General features: G+C 35.1%; 1 protein-coding gene and 2 long non-coding RNA genes across 15 annotated transcripts in view; 2 read left to right on the forward strand and 1 right to left on the reverse strand.

The window, feature by feature from the left end:
- Positions 1 to 18621, forward strand: part of LOC107995776 (potassium voltage-gated channel protein eag) — a 71805-nt gene that overhangs the window by 5679 nt on the left and 47505 nt on the right. For 9 of the 12 annotated variants that reach the window (XM_017053438.3, XM_062082344.1, XM_062082343.1 and 6 more), the window contains exon 2: positions 802 to 2284. In XM_017053438.3, the coding sequence (XP_016908927.1) occupies positions 2206 to 2284 (79 nt within the window). In that variant the 5' untranslated portion in view covers positions 802 to 2205. Of the gene's footprint in view, positions 1 to 81; positions 220 to 414; positions 702 to 801; positions 2285 to 18621 lie in introns of those variants that run through there. The other 3 variants (XM_017053439.3, XM_062082341.1, XM_062082342.1) reach the window with 3 other exon arrangements.
- On the reverse strand, positions 9546 to 14869 carry LOC133667013 (uncharacterized). The gene is made up of 2 exons (XR_009832073.1): positions 14746 to 14869; positions 9546 to 13461 (listed from the first exon to the last, which is right to left on the reverse strand). It is a non-coding gene; the product is annotated as an uncharacterized LOC133667013 (long non-coding RNA).
- LOC114577272 (uncharacterized) lies at positions 11425 to 16191 on the forward strand. 2 transcript variants are annotated; one of them, XR_003697240.2, is made up of 3 exons: positions 11425 to 11559; positions 11622 to 13438; positions 13615 to 16191. It is a non-coding gene; the product is annotated as an uncharacterized LOC114577272 (long non-coding RNA). The 2 variants fall into 2 exon arrangements; XR_003697239.2 differs by lacking the exon at positions 11425 to 11559 and having other exon boundaries at positions 11826 to 11966; positions 12169 to 13438.

Consider the following 18621-nt stretch of genomic DNA (forward strand, 5'->3'; position numbering starts at 1 on the left):
TATTTTAACCTGAAAATGGTGGACCACAAATCCTCGATATTTTGGAAGTACGATCGATTCGAGAGCATGCACTCGAAAGACTCGAGAATGATTGGTGAATAAACGTTACATAATTAAAAGACGCTGATTGAAAGAAATTTGTAATATGATTGTTTTGAATCTTTTGTTGAGCTTTCGAGTGTAATTCATGGCAAAATTCCCAGAGTATCGAATTATACGGTTCGTATTATTTATCTTTTCAATCGGAAATGTATATTTTCTTGCATTTTGTTACCAAGTGTTGCGTATTATCATAGAAAAGAAATAGGTTAAGAATTTGAGATTTTTTAAAGGCGTCATATCGAATAATATCGATACATAGGTTATGTAAAATTAATTCGTTATTTGAAACTTTCTACAGTTTTTCTTCCGTAGGTCACTTTGTTACGCGTCATTTTCTTCGTGTTGGATTTTATTATCGAATAAAAAACAAAAGTAGAGAAACAGAACCTTCCTATTACGTTCGTTTCGAGTGTGACAACCATTAAAACCGTTTCACGATGGTGCAGTATCTGGACAAAATTTTATCGTCGATCAAACACTTCCGACCCAATTATTCTCGTCTTTCTGAAAGCTCGAGAAACAACAACCACGGATGCATTTTCACATTGCTCCTTCCCGTAGATCGCTGTTTCGCGTAAATGCAACTTTACAAATTCATAGTACGAATTTTTTAATAGCATACAATTCTTCTAATAACAATCGTATTTTTTTCGTTAAACAAAATAACAATATCTAACAATCCACTCTCTTTCATTGCAGATTGTCTTCGCCCGGAAGAAAAACCTCCACGCTTTCGACATTCCAATTTTCCCAATTTTAATCATCGGAATCATCCTCGAAACGCTATCCGAAGATCCACGATACGAGGAAGGAGATCGCGTCGATCCTGAAATCGGACGATGAAGATGTGACCGACGATTCCTGTCCGACTACGTCCCCCTGTTTAAGGGATGTCCTCCTCCGCGGGCACCAGCTGCACCGACGCCGAGGAGGACGCCGAGGATGTGGAGAACGAGGTGGCAGGTAGCGCGCAGTCGTCCAATTACTTGCCGTCGGGTATCCGTGATAGCGCGCGCGATCACCTGGAAGGACTGCGGTTAGATGGGTCATCGATCGTGCGTCCGCCAGCCGAGGACACTTCCGCGAGCCCATCGTTGTCGTGGTCGGTGCCTCGATAAATCCGGATCATCGCCCTCCTCCACCTCCTCACTCGTGCCCCCTTCTTCACCCACGACGAAGATTCACGGCCCGACACCAGCTTCTCATTCTTCATCACTGGCCACATCCACGAAGGACGCGGAGCTGGAGCACGCGACAAGCTGGAGGAGGTGTGTGAACGCTGGTCGTTGGACCAACGGAGGACCGTTCGTGTTCAGGTGACGATAGAGACGTCTAGGTTGCAACCAGGCGGATCCTGAACTCGCCCGAGATTCGTCCTGGATAATTCGCGTTTTACCCATTGTATTTCTTCTTTCTTGTACTTTTCTCTTTCTTCGTTCTTTCTTTTTTTCCCCCTTCTCATTTTTCTTTCCGTAATCCAGTCTGATAATTCTGTATTATATACGTACATGTGTATATATATATATCTAGAGAGAGAGAGAGAGAGAGAGAAAACACTGGACATCGCGCTAGAGAATCGTAAAAGCTTCTGATCGTGGTACCAGCCGTGGAAGATCGAAGGACTCTGGCAAGTGACGAGTTCGAAGGCCCGGTTCACACTGTAGATCGTGCGAACTAACTCGGCAAGGATTAACGCGAATGTGCACGGGACAATCGGTTGACGTTTGATAATAGCACAGTGTGTTTGGTAAGGGATACGGCACAGAGGTTGTTCTCGTTTGGACCAGTTCCAGGCGGATGTGAAACCGCCGACAAGTGATATTACGGCCGATACCACAATGGTGAACTATCCTCGGATCATGACATTCAGTTAGTGATCGTGTGCATCCCCACGTTGTTGCGCGTGTGCATTTGTGCAGGGTAGTAGATAAAAGAAGAAGGATAGAAGGAAAGAGAGGAGAAGAGGGGGGGTGATCGATGAAAGAAGGTTGTCGTTGTTGGACATGAGGCGAGGAGAACAGCACGTGTTCGTCGTAGCCAGAGGCTGGACGAGATCCTGATAGCCGCAGCGACCAGGATCCGGGATCATTCAAGGAAGAAAGGATGCCAGGGGGGCGCAGGGGCCTGGTCGCCCCGCAAAACACATTCCTCGAGAACATCATACGACGGAGCAGCAGTCAACGTGAGTAACCGCTACACCAGACTTTTGCTTGGTTTCTTTTTCCGATCGATCGATCATTCCATCGAATAACGAGTCTTTTTCTTCGCCGATTCATTGCGCGCAGATAGAGGGAAACAGGGAGCGGGGAGGAAAGCGAGAAGAGGAAACGGAGACGAATCGATTCCACGAGGTTTTGCATAAGAATTTATGGGATTTTCTCTGAGTGCGTGCTCTTTCGTACTCCTCTTCTCTCCTTCCTCTTTCTCTCTGTCTCTGTTTCTATTTCCTCGTTGCGGAAATAGGTCAAGCTAATAACTTTACGTAACTGCGGCAAGTGTGGAGAGATAAAAGTTACCTCCGTATAACGAGATTACTCGCGATGACCATGGTAGATTCCGCTTCGTTACACGGTTTAACCCTTTTGATACACGCGGAGGCCGTCGAAAAGTGGACATACTATAAGCCTGTGTAAAATGATTACTTACATCTTGTCTATTGACTTTTGCATCCTTATTTATACAATTGATGAAACGACGATTATTCGATGTTTATTCGATGATGATAGAATCGAGCAGTCACGTGCGCCGAGTACGATGAATTTTAATAAACAACAAAACAACGTCGCTTACGTTTGGGAGCTTCAAATTATTGCAACGGTGATGCTCTATTTCTAATTCCAAATGCGATAAATATCGAATATACGCGACAAGAATAAATATAATTATAATTGTTAACTCGTTAACGAGATAGGTAATAAATAAGGAGAAACAATTTTTGCGAATTATTAGCAAATATCGTTTACGGAATATCGTTGTTGTTCACTTTTCTATTTCGTCCAGGGATATTTAATTAATATAATTGGATGAGAAACGTGTATTTTACGATATCTGTTTCTGTGCCTTTTATCGCGTTTGTTTGGATTCACGGTACACGTGTGAAGTAACCGAGCGTTAATTGGCCTTCCTTCAAACTTAAAGTGCACACGACCGACTTTTTTGCGATCGTATATTTTTCCTCGAATTGAAAATGTAACGTATACTAGCGCGTTCGTAGGAAGATGGCTAGGCAAACTGCGCGCTCTCGATCTATTCCCCCTCTCCTGCCATCACGTATTGTTATTATTGGTCGAGGAAAGTGACAAAGATCGACGATGGATATGTCGAGACAGAGTGAAATAGAATAATCGCGCAGCACTTTTAAATGATTTAAATAATTGTCAATTATAAACAAGCGGAATTTGTTCAATTAATAATCATGATACGTGTCAGAAGATGTGGAATGACGAAATTCAGAATCGGATATTAAGGAACGATCGAAAAATTAATTAAGTTAATTAAGTTTCGGATAAAGTTAATTTGAATAATAATTTTATCTCGAATAATATTCATTCGTATCTGTCATACTCTTTTGTGTAATACCGCATTTCTTTGTTCTTTCTTTCCAACAATACAATCGAAAAGTCATATGCGTCGAGTCTAAGCGAAAAAATTAATGGAATAGAATATAAAAAGATTCTATCGGGATAGACGTCGAACGTATCTTTCATATTTTTAATGAAATAATCGACGTGCAATTTCATCTCTATGAAATATATTCGGAATGTATTTTCTTCGAAGGATCGAGAGTTTTCTCGACGGCGAGGAAAAAATTGTCGGACCACGGTTCATCGGCGGTGGTCAAAGGTCACCGAGGATGAATAAGCCGTTGCAAAAGGGTTAAACCAAGTGTAAATGCCCACGGCATTGACCCATTAATCGATAGCATATCTCAGATTCTCAAGATCCATGGACGTGGACACGCCTGTGTCTGGAACCTGAATTGAATTATAGCAACACATACGCGTAATGAGAGAACACGTCTTGATGAAATAATCGCGTGGTTTCGCACAAATGAGCACGAATTCAGGGAGTATAGAAATCATTCAAATTTCGATATTCGTCGATTCGGCTGGACAGATTCGATGCGGCGTCAACTTTATTTCAGACTTAACTACTCGTTGGAAACTAGCCGGCCAGGTTGCCTACGTACAGGCGTTTCTAGCATCGATTTGCAATAAATCTCAACCGATATTTTTGTAATCTTATAATTTTATAATTTTCGCATTAATTTCGATTAATTTCCATAGAATTAATTATGAAAAATTGTCGTAGCCGATACGACGTCGAAATTTTTAGATTATATATAAGAAGGTAATCGATTAAACTGGTCGCTTACGTACAGGCTCTAATGTCAACCTAATACAATAAACTGTAATATTTTTTTATATTTTTAAACTTTTACTTTTTTTAATTTCGACACGTAGAACCGACTTTTTGAAGTTGTCGTAGCTAATATAATTCAAGAACTTTGACATATTAGAATTTTTACTTTCAAATCGATTTGAAACGTTCTCGTCTCCGCTCATCAAGATCAACTCGTTGGAATTCTATCCGCTTGAAATGTAGAATATCCGTTAAGTTTTCGTATAATTAATTTCTGGAGGCGTTTTCATTCCCGCATATGGAACCGGAAATGAGTCGATCACCACCATTTAAAAGCTTAGATTCTCGAGATTTTTAGTATCGTTTCTCGATATTTCTTTGCAATCGGTGACAAACGGTCCGACTACCTTGGGGAACAGACAAAGATAGAAAATATTGGATGGCTATAAGGGCGACTACGTACCTCCAGAGGCTCGTATCAAAGAGTGTCCCATTTCGATACGACTTTGGGTTACGGAAATGGTAATGGCATCGATATCTCTGAGAATTTTTGCCAGCTGGCCCCCGCTATATAAAGTGAACTTTCGGTATTTCGTTATCTTTATTAGGTCAATACACGTGACACCTCGTTTCTCCAAGTAAAAGTCACGTCTAGTTTCCTTAATCCAATAGAATTCTTCGATCTTCCAATTTTGTTCCAAATTTCTTCGATCCTTTCATTCGCGATTTCTATTTTTCCATCAATAATTCTGTCTTCTTGGACGCAGAATTTATGTCTCGATAAAATATTTATAAATTCTCTTTACAGGTAAATTTAAATTGAACGCGAAAAATTTCGAAATCTTATGCCCTTCACTTCTGATCAATTATGATTAAATTTGAAGGAAGGCTTGGAAAATTTCTTTTAATGACAACTATGACATTTTCCATTATGCAGAGGCATTATACCCACGAATATGAATTTTTCTCGAATATCTCGAGAACGAAAATCTTGGTCGATTCTGGAAGGAGAGGGTTTCGAATATTCCTCAGAGCCGTGGGCATAACTTTCGACCCCACTGGGACTGGGTCGAAACTCGGGATCACGTTGTCGACGCAGAAGGAGGATTCGATCTGTTTTGAGATCAACACGTTCAATTTTCGATTGTTCTACGAGGTGTCGACGCATATATTCGAGGTTATACTACAGTTATACGTCTAAAAATTATTTAAAATTGTATAAATTAAAATTTTGAATAGTAGTAGAGAGTGCAGATGATACGTGAAAAGAGACAAAGCATTCGAAAGGAGAAACATTATGATAATTGAGGAATAAATATTTGTTTATTTTTTTGGTCATAAAAATTTGACTCATCAAAAATCCACAATCTTATACGTGTAACAAATATTTTTTTAGTGGTTGAATGAATGAAAATATAAATTTAAGTAATTTTAAATTTAAATAATTTTTTATCTTTACGTTAAAATGATCGTAATAAAACGTGCGATAATGCAGATTTTGTTAGGTTTTATACATTTAAAGATTAGTTCGATAAATATTAGGAAGGATCGATATTTTCGCCATATATAATTCAAAATTTTAAAAAATGTTTTAAAAGAAGATTTGAAAAATCAAAGATTTGAGAAATGTTTCAGATTAATAATTTATGTAAAAAAGCCTTTTGTCGAAACCAAGAATAATAAATTTCTTCTCGACAATATTTTTCTTTATTATGAAAAATATAAAATAAAAATCCACTTACACTTTCCAGCATTACGAAAGCATTCAATGGACGCTTTTGAAGATAAATATTTTTTAATTTGAAAAATAAAAATTTAAATTTTCTCGTAAAAAAATCCAAATCAAAATCCGATAAATCCAACACGGACGAATATTTTTCGTGCAATATATAGAAGGAATATCGGGGGTATCGGTGTACTTTATCTCGCGCAAGAGCGTAAACCACTTTCCCTCTCGTTCGCACTTCTTTTCGCGGTCCTTATACACAGGTTGTTACGTCCTCAATTCAAACGTGCCGAGAATGAATTAACTAGCGACAAGAGAGAGACAGAGAGAGAGTGAGAGAGGAGAGAGGAGAGAGAGAGAGAGAGAGAGAGAGTTCGTCAAGAGTCACAACAGTCACGTAGCCTCCTCTCGCGGTGTTTTTCGTCCTCGTGGAAAAACGGTTCTGCGACTCTCATAAGGGAAGGAAGGGGCAGGTATGCTCTGATGTCGACTTCTTCAGGCAATTGGCCATTAACCTTTCAACAATGTCGCTAAACGGACGAGAAACGGTAGAAAGAAGAGGGCACTAAGAAAGAAACCGAGTTATATATCAACTCTTCGTTTGTTTCTTCCGTTTTTCCCTCCTTCCTTCTTTTCCGTTTTCTAATTTCTCCTTCTTACTTTTATTTTGGGACAAATGATTTTGTAATTATATTCTTTAAACGAGAAGATGTATTTTCGAACGAAACACTTTTTTTTAATACTTATTCACTTTGGTTTAATTTATTCGATTTAATTTATAACGTTTTGTAACTAGCGATAAAAATATGTTCTTTTAAGTATGATTTAAGTATTGTTTCAAATAGTTGAGAATAGTTGTATCGTACGAAATAATTTAGATCGCTTTCGAGATGTATACGTAAATAATTTAATTCGATATTAATAAATATTAAAAATAATTGATTCGTGATTCACATATGACTTCTTTCATCGTTCAAAGTTTTTTCGAATCATTAGTTTTAATAGAAAAAGAAAAAATTATAGGGTGGGTTAATCCGCATCGAAGGAGAATCAGGATTACTGAATGAGTCGAGACCAATTAATTGCCCGGATATTTCATCGAAGAACGATCCGGTTCGATCGTTGAAAGGAAATTTCTCGTACGATGTTAATTTTCAACACCAGAATTAAACACGATTGAGATTCCAAGATCGCTTTTCTTTCTCGAAATCTTTCTATCTTTTCGTTCTTCTCGATTTCTCTTTTTCATGTCGTAACTAATTTCTTATGTATAATTTTGTAATCATTTTATCAATTTTCTAAACGTTTGAATTCAACTAACAAAGGTGTTTGATCTGGATATATTTATCTCTCTTTTTTTTTTAATTTTAGACACGCAGAAACCATACTTTAAATTTGATCCAATATTCGATATTTATAAAATGGTTGGAACTTTGTTATTTATCGTTACAGATCATTGGAATTCTCTCGTAACTTTTTTATTAGTTTCAACCTGAAATTTGCGCGATGAAAAAATTGCTAAAAGTGAGAATTTAAGATCCAAAGAAACTTAGGATAATTAATTGATGTTCAATTTTGGTTAAAAATACAATAAGGGATTAAAAGATTTTTCCAAATAAATTGAAATTGATATTTGTTGTTTGAAAACTTGCGAGGATAGTTTTCTTTTATGGTGTAGAAAAGTTTGGTTAGGAAAGCTAGAACAAAAATTCATTTTTTAACGACCTCTAAACAATAAATTTTATTCGAATTAATTTCTATCTATATTTTTGATAAGAAGTGATATTTTTTCGCGCAAAAATGGTATAAATTAACGCGAATCACTTATTAAAAAAATTCCATTATTAAGAAAAGAATACATCGAACGAAGAGATACCTGAAAGATTGATCGTTCGTTGCTCGTGTTAATTATCATCGAGGCGTGATTAACGTTGTAGAATGGAGCGAATAAGTGGCGAGAGCTTGTTAAAGCGAGAATGAATTAATAAGCTGTCGAGGAGGACAAGAATCTCCAACAAACTTTCATAGTTGCGTTAAACGATTGTAAAGACACTCTAGTGATCAGAGATATTAATTTCTCCTTCCTCTAAATCTATTAACCACGCTACTTTCGAATACTCTACTTCTAAATAAACGAAAGATGCATAAATCACGTATCATGCGAAACATAAGACGCGATTGATTCAAGAATTCGCAATTTAACTATTAAAAAAATCGATTACATTCGATTATTGTCGAAACGATGCGAAATCAAATTCATTTTTATGCAAGATACACTTCGTTCGGTTTCGCTCGATTTCGTTCGTCTTCGTACGATCTTTTCCGATCTCACCCGAATTTCTCCGACTCATTCCGAATATCTTACACACGCCACGTGTGTTTTTTAAATTAAACAGTTATTCGACAATACGTTTATTTTTCTCTTTTTCAAAGCTTTACTTCAGGATCTTCATTTATTAGCGTTTATAAATCTATTTTTTTAGTGCGGGAATTTTTCTACAATCGAAACGGAATGCACGAAGTATATTCGTTATCGAAAGAATTCGTATAATTTTCAAAAATACGTTCTTCATGATTTCGATTATTCCTTCCTCGTCTCCTTGATATTTGCAAGGTAAAAACTTTCTTTATTTGCTAAAAATTTTAACTTACGTTCCGTCTCGAAATTCTTTCGTCTTCTCTGGTTTAAAAGAGCAATCATAAATTTCCATTATTCTTGTATCAAAATATAAAAAGAATCGTGATGAGTTTTTTTTCTAGCACACACAATATTGCGACGATATTGTGTTATCTTTATTATCGTATTTATGAAGAACGCAACGCAGAAATTGACGATACGATCGTTATACGATGTTATATAGAATTTGCGCGGAGGACGGTTAGTAATTTTTCAGGAATACGATCGAAACGCAGCATCGGTGACCTTTCGTGAAGGCGGATGCCGCGCGTATTCAGTCTTTTCATCCCTTTGTGAGGGATACAGGAAATTTTCAATAGAGGTACATAATGCTTTATCGGCTCGATAAACTTGCAGATATTTTTGGAATCTGTCGACAATTTCTTTTCCAATTGACGATTAACCGGTTGTGTTCTATATATATTTATACGTATATAAACTTATGCGAGAAAAATAATTGACGTACAAGTTAATATATGTATCTTAATACATTAGCGAAACAAAAATGTAAAGAAACTTATTTATTAAATTATAATTAAATATACAGATATTTATATAAAAATATTGTGGCATTATAACATTTAAAAATATTTGAAACTTAAATTGCTTGTAATTCAATAAATAAGTTTCTCGATATTCTTCTATACCAAAGAAATTCTTCTTTTGTCTTTTTTGAACTCTAGAATCAATCCACGTGTATATAAACATTCTAGATTTTTTTCTCAATTTTATCCTTGCCCACACTACTAAATCCGCAACGTATTATTTAAAACGCGTGAAACCGGAAATAAAGAGAGTAAAAAGAAAGTGAAAGAACGAAAGAGGAGAGGCTCGTGCAAAAATAGCGGAAAATTACCACGAGTGCGAACGCGTCCGTATCTTGAAGCCTCGCTGTAACTTATCTTTTCCTCCTCCTTCTCTTGCAAGGGGCTACCGTCCATACGCGAGTGTTTGCACAGTTGTTGCATCACGGAACGCTTAATAATTCGAGAAGACGGGAGAGAAAGAAAGGAATACGCGGCAATATGAAAAATTGATTGGAACATTGGGGCAATAATATTGGGCCTTTGGGGCTCGTGGAAATCGTAGAAAACTTTATACATGTTAAGAAAAAATTGAAGAACGAGAATTTACATTTTCGACTCAAATGGAGAAACTGAATTCGTTACGACGGTAAAGGGCAACGGAGTCGTGTTTCCTGGCAACGGTTATTTGTTAGATTGGAGAATGTCGATTTTCGATAAAAACTATTCGTTTTCCCCCCGTCGAATGTTTGCCACGCCGATTTTCATGCCGATAAAAATACAAGGTTCTTTTCTCTCTGTCTTTTTTTTCCTTTTGTTTATTAAAGAAATTTTCATGCTGAACGATGTGTATTCTTCTTTGTTCGATTGTTTTTTTGAGAAACAGGAAGTTCGTGCGGTTAGAATTCTAGAAAATATTGTTTCAAAGTTTTTCATTCTTTTTTCGATTTAATTATGAAGATAAATAGGTCCAGCTTGATATTTTGAGAATTGTTTAAGTTTGTGAAAGTATCGTTCGAAAGTTTTTCTTCGATCTCCACAATTTTTGTTTTTATTTTCATATTCTAAATAATAATAAAAGCTAATAATTTTTTAACATTATTTTAAATAATTTTCAAAGTACGAGGAATTCTTATATAGAAGAATTGGATCTAATCTAATAATTTTCTAATATTTCGTTTTTATAAATTTTTAAAAAAATTAAATTCTTAACATAGAACAATTGAACTATGTGTAAATAGAACTGTTTCAATAGTTCTTAATTTCCTAATTTTTAAATAATTTTCAAAATACAAGAAATTAAGTTTTTGGAATAATAATAAAATAATTGAACATAGTATTTCAATAGTTTTGATAAATATATATAATTTAAGAAGATCGTATTATAGATTATTTTCATTTCGTTTCTCGTTAATAATATCTTGTCAATCACGTTAGTATCAATGTCAGTTGATGCTGCTCTCTTAATGCACCTTCCACAACACACCCACTCACCATTCTTATAATACTGGCACGTGATATCGATCGCAATATATACACGGTTCGCACGTCGATCAATGTAAATTTTCGTTCCTCCCAGTTCTTCTAGGTGTGGTGAAGATCGTATTCCATCGACTCGGATCGATCCTTCCAATCATTTTTCGATTGAAAAATAGTTTAACGAGATATTTCATCGTTTTCACCTTAAAGATAAAGCTAACTTTCATTTTAATAAACATACAGAGATATAAAAAAGTATAAGTAAAAAATTGATATTTTAAACTTAAAAAAAAAAAATTATACAATAATCGATCTGATTTAAAAATGAAATTTTTATTTTCACAGTCCTTAGTTCATTTTTTTCAAAGATATTTTTATAACAATATAGCAAAATAGAAAAATACAAATATTTTCGTATCTCAAAAAACGTTTAAAAATTCATTCGACTGTAAAGACATTGAAAAATTTGTTTCGTGATTGAACGGAGAATTAGATTGAATTCTTTTTTTTTAATATTAAAAAAGACAATAAATTTTTACCATTTTTATTTATATTCAAAATTCAATTTGACGAAAAAGAATTATACAAATTTGGGGGCAATTATTGCACCCTTTAAGAACAGCACTGGCGGAAGGATCTTCATCAATAACCTTGAAACATCGTTCATTACCGGAGGTATCCCATGCAAAGTAGGTAGACGTATTTTTTTCGCGGTCGCAATTGTTAACGGTTTAATCGATGATATCTATAGGCAAGGACAGACTACTCGATTGAATAGACGATGCACGCAGCAGGTAACAATAGTAACATTAATGGCAACAGTAGCGAAACTTAACCTGCCTTGTTATCTCGATATGCATCAAAGTGGATCTAACCGTACAAATATTTAATATACAAAATATGTTAATATATTCAAACATTGGAACATTCAAATTCTAAAGATTAGAGAACTTCACGAATATATGAACCCTGAATCCTGTATAATTGCTCGAAAATCGGGATATAAATTGGAAACTTGGAGAATAGTGAAATAGATTTTTAATCCCAATGGATCAAAATATGGATCAGTACTCGAAAAGAGTACCAGAATTTAATAGTAAATAGAACGTCATTCTTTTCATAGTACGTTAAGAAATATTTCGATATTCGAACAATAAATTAAACATGTAAAATTTCCTGCAATAAATAGCGGAATTGATTCTTCATTTCAATATCGAGAATTTTTTTCATTCCATACTTCATCGAAACGAGAACGATAAACACCAGACACATATAATTACTATAAACCTCTATTGCAGTTGTTCAACTTTCACAACAATCACATATGACCCTGATAATCGATGTTCAAGGCCTCGTGCGAACTAAAGCAAAATTTATACGGTGGTTATTGACCAGTTTGTCGGAAAAATGAACACGGTCGAAGTACTTACTAAGGTGAACGGAAGAAAGATACGAGTGTAAAACAGTGCAAAGAAGCGAGAGAGAGAAAAAGAGCGATTACCAGTGGGTGCACAAGAGACAGAGTGAGAGGCGGGCGAAACAGGAGATCGGCCGTTTCCGCCTAGTTTCGGCTCCGTCCGTTGGGTCATTGGGTCAAATCTTCGGTTACATGGGAGTAGAGCAGTACAGTATACAGGACTGTACGCGTTCACAATGCAAACTTCAACTGTTCGCGGCGCGCGGCCGGCTCGTTATTCGATGCACCACTATTTTTAGAAATATACCGACCGCCCCGAGTGCCGAGAACCCAGAGCGGCCCACGACCCGACCGGGTCGAGACCGAATAAAATATGAATAACCGAGACACACGGTGTCCCGTGAATCCCTCCCCGTGTTTTCCCGAGTTTCTTCACTTTTTCTACCGTCGCGCTACGTTTTAATCGAAGTGTTGTATCTTTGCATGTGGGGTTTTTGTATATTAACGATTTTCAGAAGAAAATTAAGTTTAATTAAGTTAAGTTAAATTAATTTTTTCAATAGGAAAGAATAATAATAAAGGGAAAAAATTAATAATCAATAAAAGATTTTCAGCTTCGAATTTTAAGTGGAAATTTAATTTTTATTGGAAAAGTATAAGAAAGGAACTTAAGACAAGTAAGAAACTTTTGGTAAGGAATATTAGATTCTTTTGATAAATGTCCAAGTATTTTCTCATCGTAATAAAAATGATACGACGAATATAAAAATTCTACTGTAATTTTAATATTCGAAAAAATAGAAAGATAGATAAATAACTAGATAAATTTAATAAACTGCTAATAGTTTAATGGTCGCGTGGCGCTAGCGTCGCGTTACGAAATTTTTAATGTCCATTACGAAATTCTCTTACACGAATGCTTTTTTATCCGTTAAAGAAACAGAATTAAAAATTGAAATACGATATTGTCGATGTTTCATCGATTTTCGAAGAGAGTACCGAATTTCCATCCACGATTCCACGTAGATATCTGTAGTACTCGAGGGTTGTTAACCTCTGGACGTGGATGTCGATGCCAGCCGCTCAACTGGATGTCGCCTCGATACGAAATCTGATCGAGGGCAAATGTTTATCGGCCTGTCGGACAACTGGTGAGAAAATCATTGATGTTAACCTGTAGCAGAGTGAAAATAAATATTGAACGGGATTATTAAATTATTCTTCTCTTCTTATAATATAACGTGTATTAATTTAAAAAAAAGAGAGAAGACAAAATATTAGAAAAAAAAACATGATTAAATGATAACAATGGTAAAATATTTTACAGGCGAAAGAGTTAAAAGCAGAGATGATCACGAAGAAAAGAGGATAATGTTGCCATGTCGAGAAAGAATCCTGATCTGCTCAAGTAGTTTCGATGCAAACTACTGAGAAGTCTTAAAAAGGAGGAAATTTACAGAAGCGAGAAAGGAATCCAGATTGAAAAAAAAAAAGAAAAACTAGAAAAAGAGAAAGAAAGGAAGAAAAAAAGAGGCGAGGAAAAGAAGGCAGAAGAAAAGGAGGAAGATAAATCGTTAACCTATATATTAGGACGGAACGAATTATTTGTCGGCCATTGTGAAAGCATGCCAAGTAACCCGGTGAACAAGATTTTTCGATCGAATTAAACAATGCCTCGGTTGATAAAAATTCAGTGAAAATTTTGCTTCGCAATAAGATTCGAATATCTTGTCAGAAACAGAAGATGGAATCGAAAATTGAAAATTATCAAATTATTCGAATACGAGAAGAGGAACTGAAAAAAAAAAAATAATTGAAAGACCGAAATTAGGAAAACGTTGAAACGAACAGACGGAAGGGTTTGTTCCTTCTTGGACATCTTCTTGGCTGCATTAACGATTTATTTACATTATTTACGAGCACGCTCGAATTTCCAATTAACGCCCGGTCCCCGGTCGGATTTGCCCTCTGCGCCGCCAATTTCTCCAATTAAACGCGTTGCGAAATGCCGTTACATAATAGATCAATTAACAAACGATGTCTGATTCGTGTAACAACCTCAACGTTCCCCACGTGTCCCTGGAGAACGTGCCGCTTCCGTCCTTCGATGCAAAGCAGTTATAATTTAGTCCATAGATAATAATCATCGTCGAATAATACAAAAATCTGAGACAAATACTATAAATCAGATTTTTCTTTATCGAAGAATTTGAATTTGTATATATTCATATATATATATATATATATATATATATATATTCATATATATATATAGATGAGATCGATCTCTTAGATCCGCGATGATCCGCGTCACTGCATCGGCAGATTTTCTCTAGTTTTTTTTTAAAGGCGGAACGTGACCGTACGTTATTTCCAACGAGGCACCGGGCGACACTGACAAACTGCTATCCGTGCAGGGAGAATGGAACGCATTATTCTTCCTCCGACAAACGACTACCTTCATGTACTTATTCTCTTCTCCTCCTGTCTCGATGATTTCATGTACAAGGTGTTTCATGCGAAGTAGACAGGCCTTGAGAAGGTTATTTCCGACGTGATTTCAAGCAAATTTTCCCTTTGCGAAAATTTTCGTTTCGCCTTCGTTCACGAGTTATCGAAGGAAACACGCTGGCCAATCACGACGCGCCATTTGACGGGATAAGTCACGCGCGCCGTGATTGGTCTATAAAATCGTTGATTTCCTTATTACGATGTATTCTTATCGTTATCTTGTAAACGATTGAATATAATTTCGCGAGAGACGGAAATAGATGTTATTGTAAGTTTAAATAATAATTAATATTTCTTTATATATAATATTTCTATATATAGAAATCGATCAATAAGGATTAACCGATGATTCCTGAAGTGATTTCAAGCGATTTTTTCCTTTGCGAAAAATTTTCGTTTCGCCTTCGTTCACGAGTTAATGAAGAAAAACACTGACCAATCACGGTGCACGGTGACTCGTCCCCTACGTCCTATCCAATACCGCGACGCGACGCGATACACGCGCTGTGATTGGCCAATATTTTTCTCCGTGTTCACTCGAAATCACTCGCAGGAATCATCGATTAATTCTTGTCGTAATTCAATAAGGAATACTTATTATATTAATTATAATTATTATTTAAATTTAAAATAACATTTTAATCCACGAAATATTTCCCTCCGAGGAAAATAACGAGAAGAATAATTTGTTAAGCTTTAAAAAAAATTAACAATAGACTAAATCTTCTTGGAAATTCATGTGGCACTGATTCGAAAGCGTAAAGGTTAGCGTGTAGGTGTCTGACGCTTTCCTTCCTCAATTTGCAGCTTAAAATAGTAAAATTGCAATAGATAGGAACCTTGTCCAATCGTAAACGTACGTATAAATCGATAATTTTTAATCCACGATCCTTTTTTCGTTGGTAAAACTTGTAACAAAACGATTAAAGATAATTAATGATTATTTTGCAAATAATAAAATGAAAAATATCGTTATCATTTAAAACCGGTAAAATCGTTGTTAAGATGGATGTAAGAAAATGAGAGAGAGAGAGAGAGAGAATATTCCAATGCGAGCATTGCGTGCCAGAAAATTATTTATTTAGAGGGCGAGAGTGTCAAGGACGTTTCAAGGTTAAGTAATATTTTCCCTCCACCTTACGTAAATTAATTTAGAGCACGTGGAAGAGGTCGATAGCTTCGTTTCAATCCGAGCTTCCTCTTTGTACCTATCTTCGATTCTCGAGTCTCGTATCTTTCTAATTAAAATCAAAAAGAAAGGGAAAAAATATTACTGGACGTTGATACTCGACGAGAGAAGACAATTGTTTCGATTTCTATATATCCTTTCTCTATTCTCTATGTACAATGGAACTGTCTATTTACATGAAAATAAAATTTTACACGATAATGATTTATGTGAATATTTTTTACTATATGATGCGATTGAAAATGTACATTGAAATAAGTAAATAATTAATTATTAGAAAGAATTACTATATTTATGTTTGCAAAATTATTTTTAATATTCGATGTTATGCATTTTGGAGATAATTTTTCGTGAAATCTTTTTATACTTTTATTAATCGAACAAAAAAATCATAGTTAGATCATGGATCATATTACATGAGTTGGTTACGTGAAAGCATTATAAAATGGAATTTTTACTGTACGCAGAATATCGCGTAAAAGCTTTTTTCATATTACCGATTGAAAATGAATGTCAACTTTATCATCGATCGGTAATATAATACACGTTTTCCACGCTACGATTACGATTATAATCAAGTGCATATTAAAAAATATTAAAAGAAAAAAAGTAGAATAACAAGACGAATGATCCATGGACATTCATTTCTAATTGCATAATGAGAACTGGAAAAGGCTTTAACCAAGTTATACAAAAGTTTTTCCTACAAATAACAAAGTGGTCTATCTAGAAACTTTTGCTCAATGTTTGGTAACTTTGGCAATACAGGCAATACAGCTAGTGTATTTCCGGCAAAATAGAATCTGACTCGAAATTTAAAATAGGGTAAACGATGGATAGCTGGCACTTTTGAATAAATTCAATGATATTAAGAGGGACGAAACGTACCATCAGATCTATACAACTAAATTGAATTCCAAACTTTACTCTTGCCAATATATTACACAATATATTACAAATTAATTTTTAAGAGATTTTTAAGGCATGATTTTACAGGAAGCTGCAAAATATCTTTTAAAGTATTTTTTAGGAAATTGCAAAACTATATTTTTATCTTTTACTTGACGGAAGTTATGCATAAAATTCTATCCAATTTTCACTGTCTAACTGATAATACACATATAATAATACAATGTGTTGACCATTTCCAAGATCCTCTCTTTATATTCTCTCTTCCTTCCTCCACCTTCTTCCCAAGAGAATTAAAGAAAGAAGGGCGATAATTTTCACTCTTTTCTCCATTTCTCTCTCTCTCTCTCTCTTCTAAATACTCTTGCCTGTTCTCAATTTCCTTCCAGTTATCATGGAAGGAGGAGGAGAAGAAGGAGAAGAGAAGGAGGAGAAGGAGAACCCCTCCCTCCCTCGAGCGACTTTTATTATTCTACTTTTAAGTATTGTCTATTTTTAGACATTCCATTTTTAGAACGTCCCACTTCCCAATCTGTCCTCCCCCCCTTTCTCACTTTCTTGAAATACATATATCCCTATTTTCAGTACGGTTAATTACTTTGTATTCAATTTTTCGACAGTCTTAATCCCCTCTACCCCCTTTTCCAGGGACCATTCCCTTTGTTTCCTTCAAATCATCGTGTATTTTACCTCTTTCTAGGACCTTACATTACTCCACTACAACAAGAATCCGACAAGATCGATCGTGTAATTATTTAAGTTAAGAGTGCTTTTGTTGTTGGTCAACCGTTGCCATTTATAGAATTATTGAGAGCTTGGAGAGGAAGAAGAGAGAGATATGACAAGTTTCAATTTAAGAATTGGACTTTGCATTGAAATCTATTGATGATGAAATTTTTGTGAAGTTTCCTTCCCTAAGTAGAGAGAGGGAAAGAATTGTTCCAATTCATTCCTTTTCTACATCTTCAAATATTTATAATTCTTTTATTTTCTATTTTGAGTGGTGTCCTTTTTATTTATAGAATTTATATTTATATATCTCTTAACATTTTCAGAATTGTTTAGTTTGGAATTGTTCATTCCAATTTTTATTTTCAACTTCCTTATTTACAGAGCATCATTTATTCTGCACTTCTCCCTAAATTCTTTTATAACGATGAGTACTTTTCCATTTTCGTTCTTTTAATACTTTCAATAAATAAATTTGATTAAAAATGATTATCGCGAAGACTGCCGTTTCGTTTGATCCAAAATTTAGATTCAATTCTGTTTCAATTTTGGTCTCAAAACTGATCTTCATTTTTTAATTTTTCAATTCTTTATCGAAAGGATACAAATTTGTTATCCACTCACAATTATTCCTCTATCTTTCAATCAATGAATCTGAAAAGATGTCCAATATATGTAATAATAATATTATTTCTTCCAATTTTGTAAAGTATATTCCTTATTTATAAATCTCTTTTTTCTTTAAATTCTTTATCAAAAAAAAATAAAAAAATAAAAAAAAAGTGCCCCCAACTCGAGCTCTCGATAAAACTTCACTTGAAGGGGAAGAATCGCAAGGAAACTTTTCCAATTTCATCGTGGTCCGCGATGCAAAGCGGCGCCAATGCTTGTCACGTTATTTAAAAGTCGAAAGGGAACGTTCATGCCCGCGAAATTACTTTTATCCACCGTAACAAGGATTGGAAACCACCTAAAAAGCAAAATGTTATGGGATAA

This window comes from Apis cerana, linkage group LG11 (genome assembly GCF_029169275.1).
Source record: "Apis cerana isolate GH-2021 linkage group LG11, AcerK_1.0, whole genome shotgun sequence".
NCBI classification, from domain to species: domain Eukaryota; kingdom Metazoa; phylum Arthropoda; class Insecta; order Hymenoptera; family Apidae; genus Apis; species Apis cerana.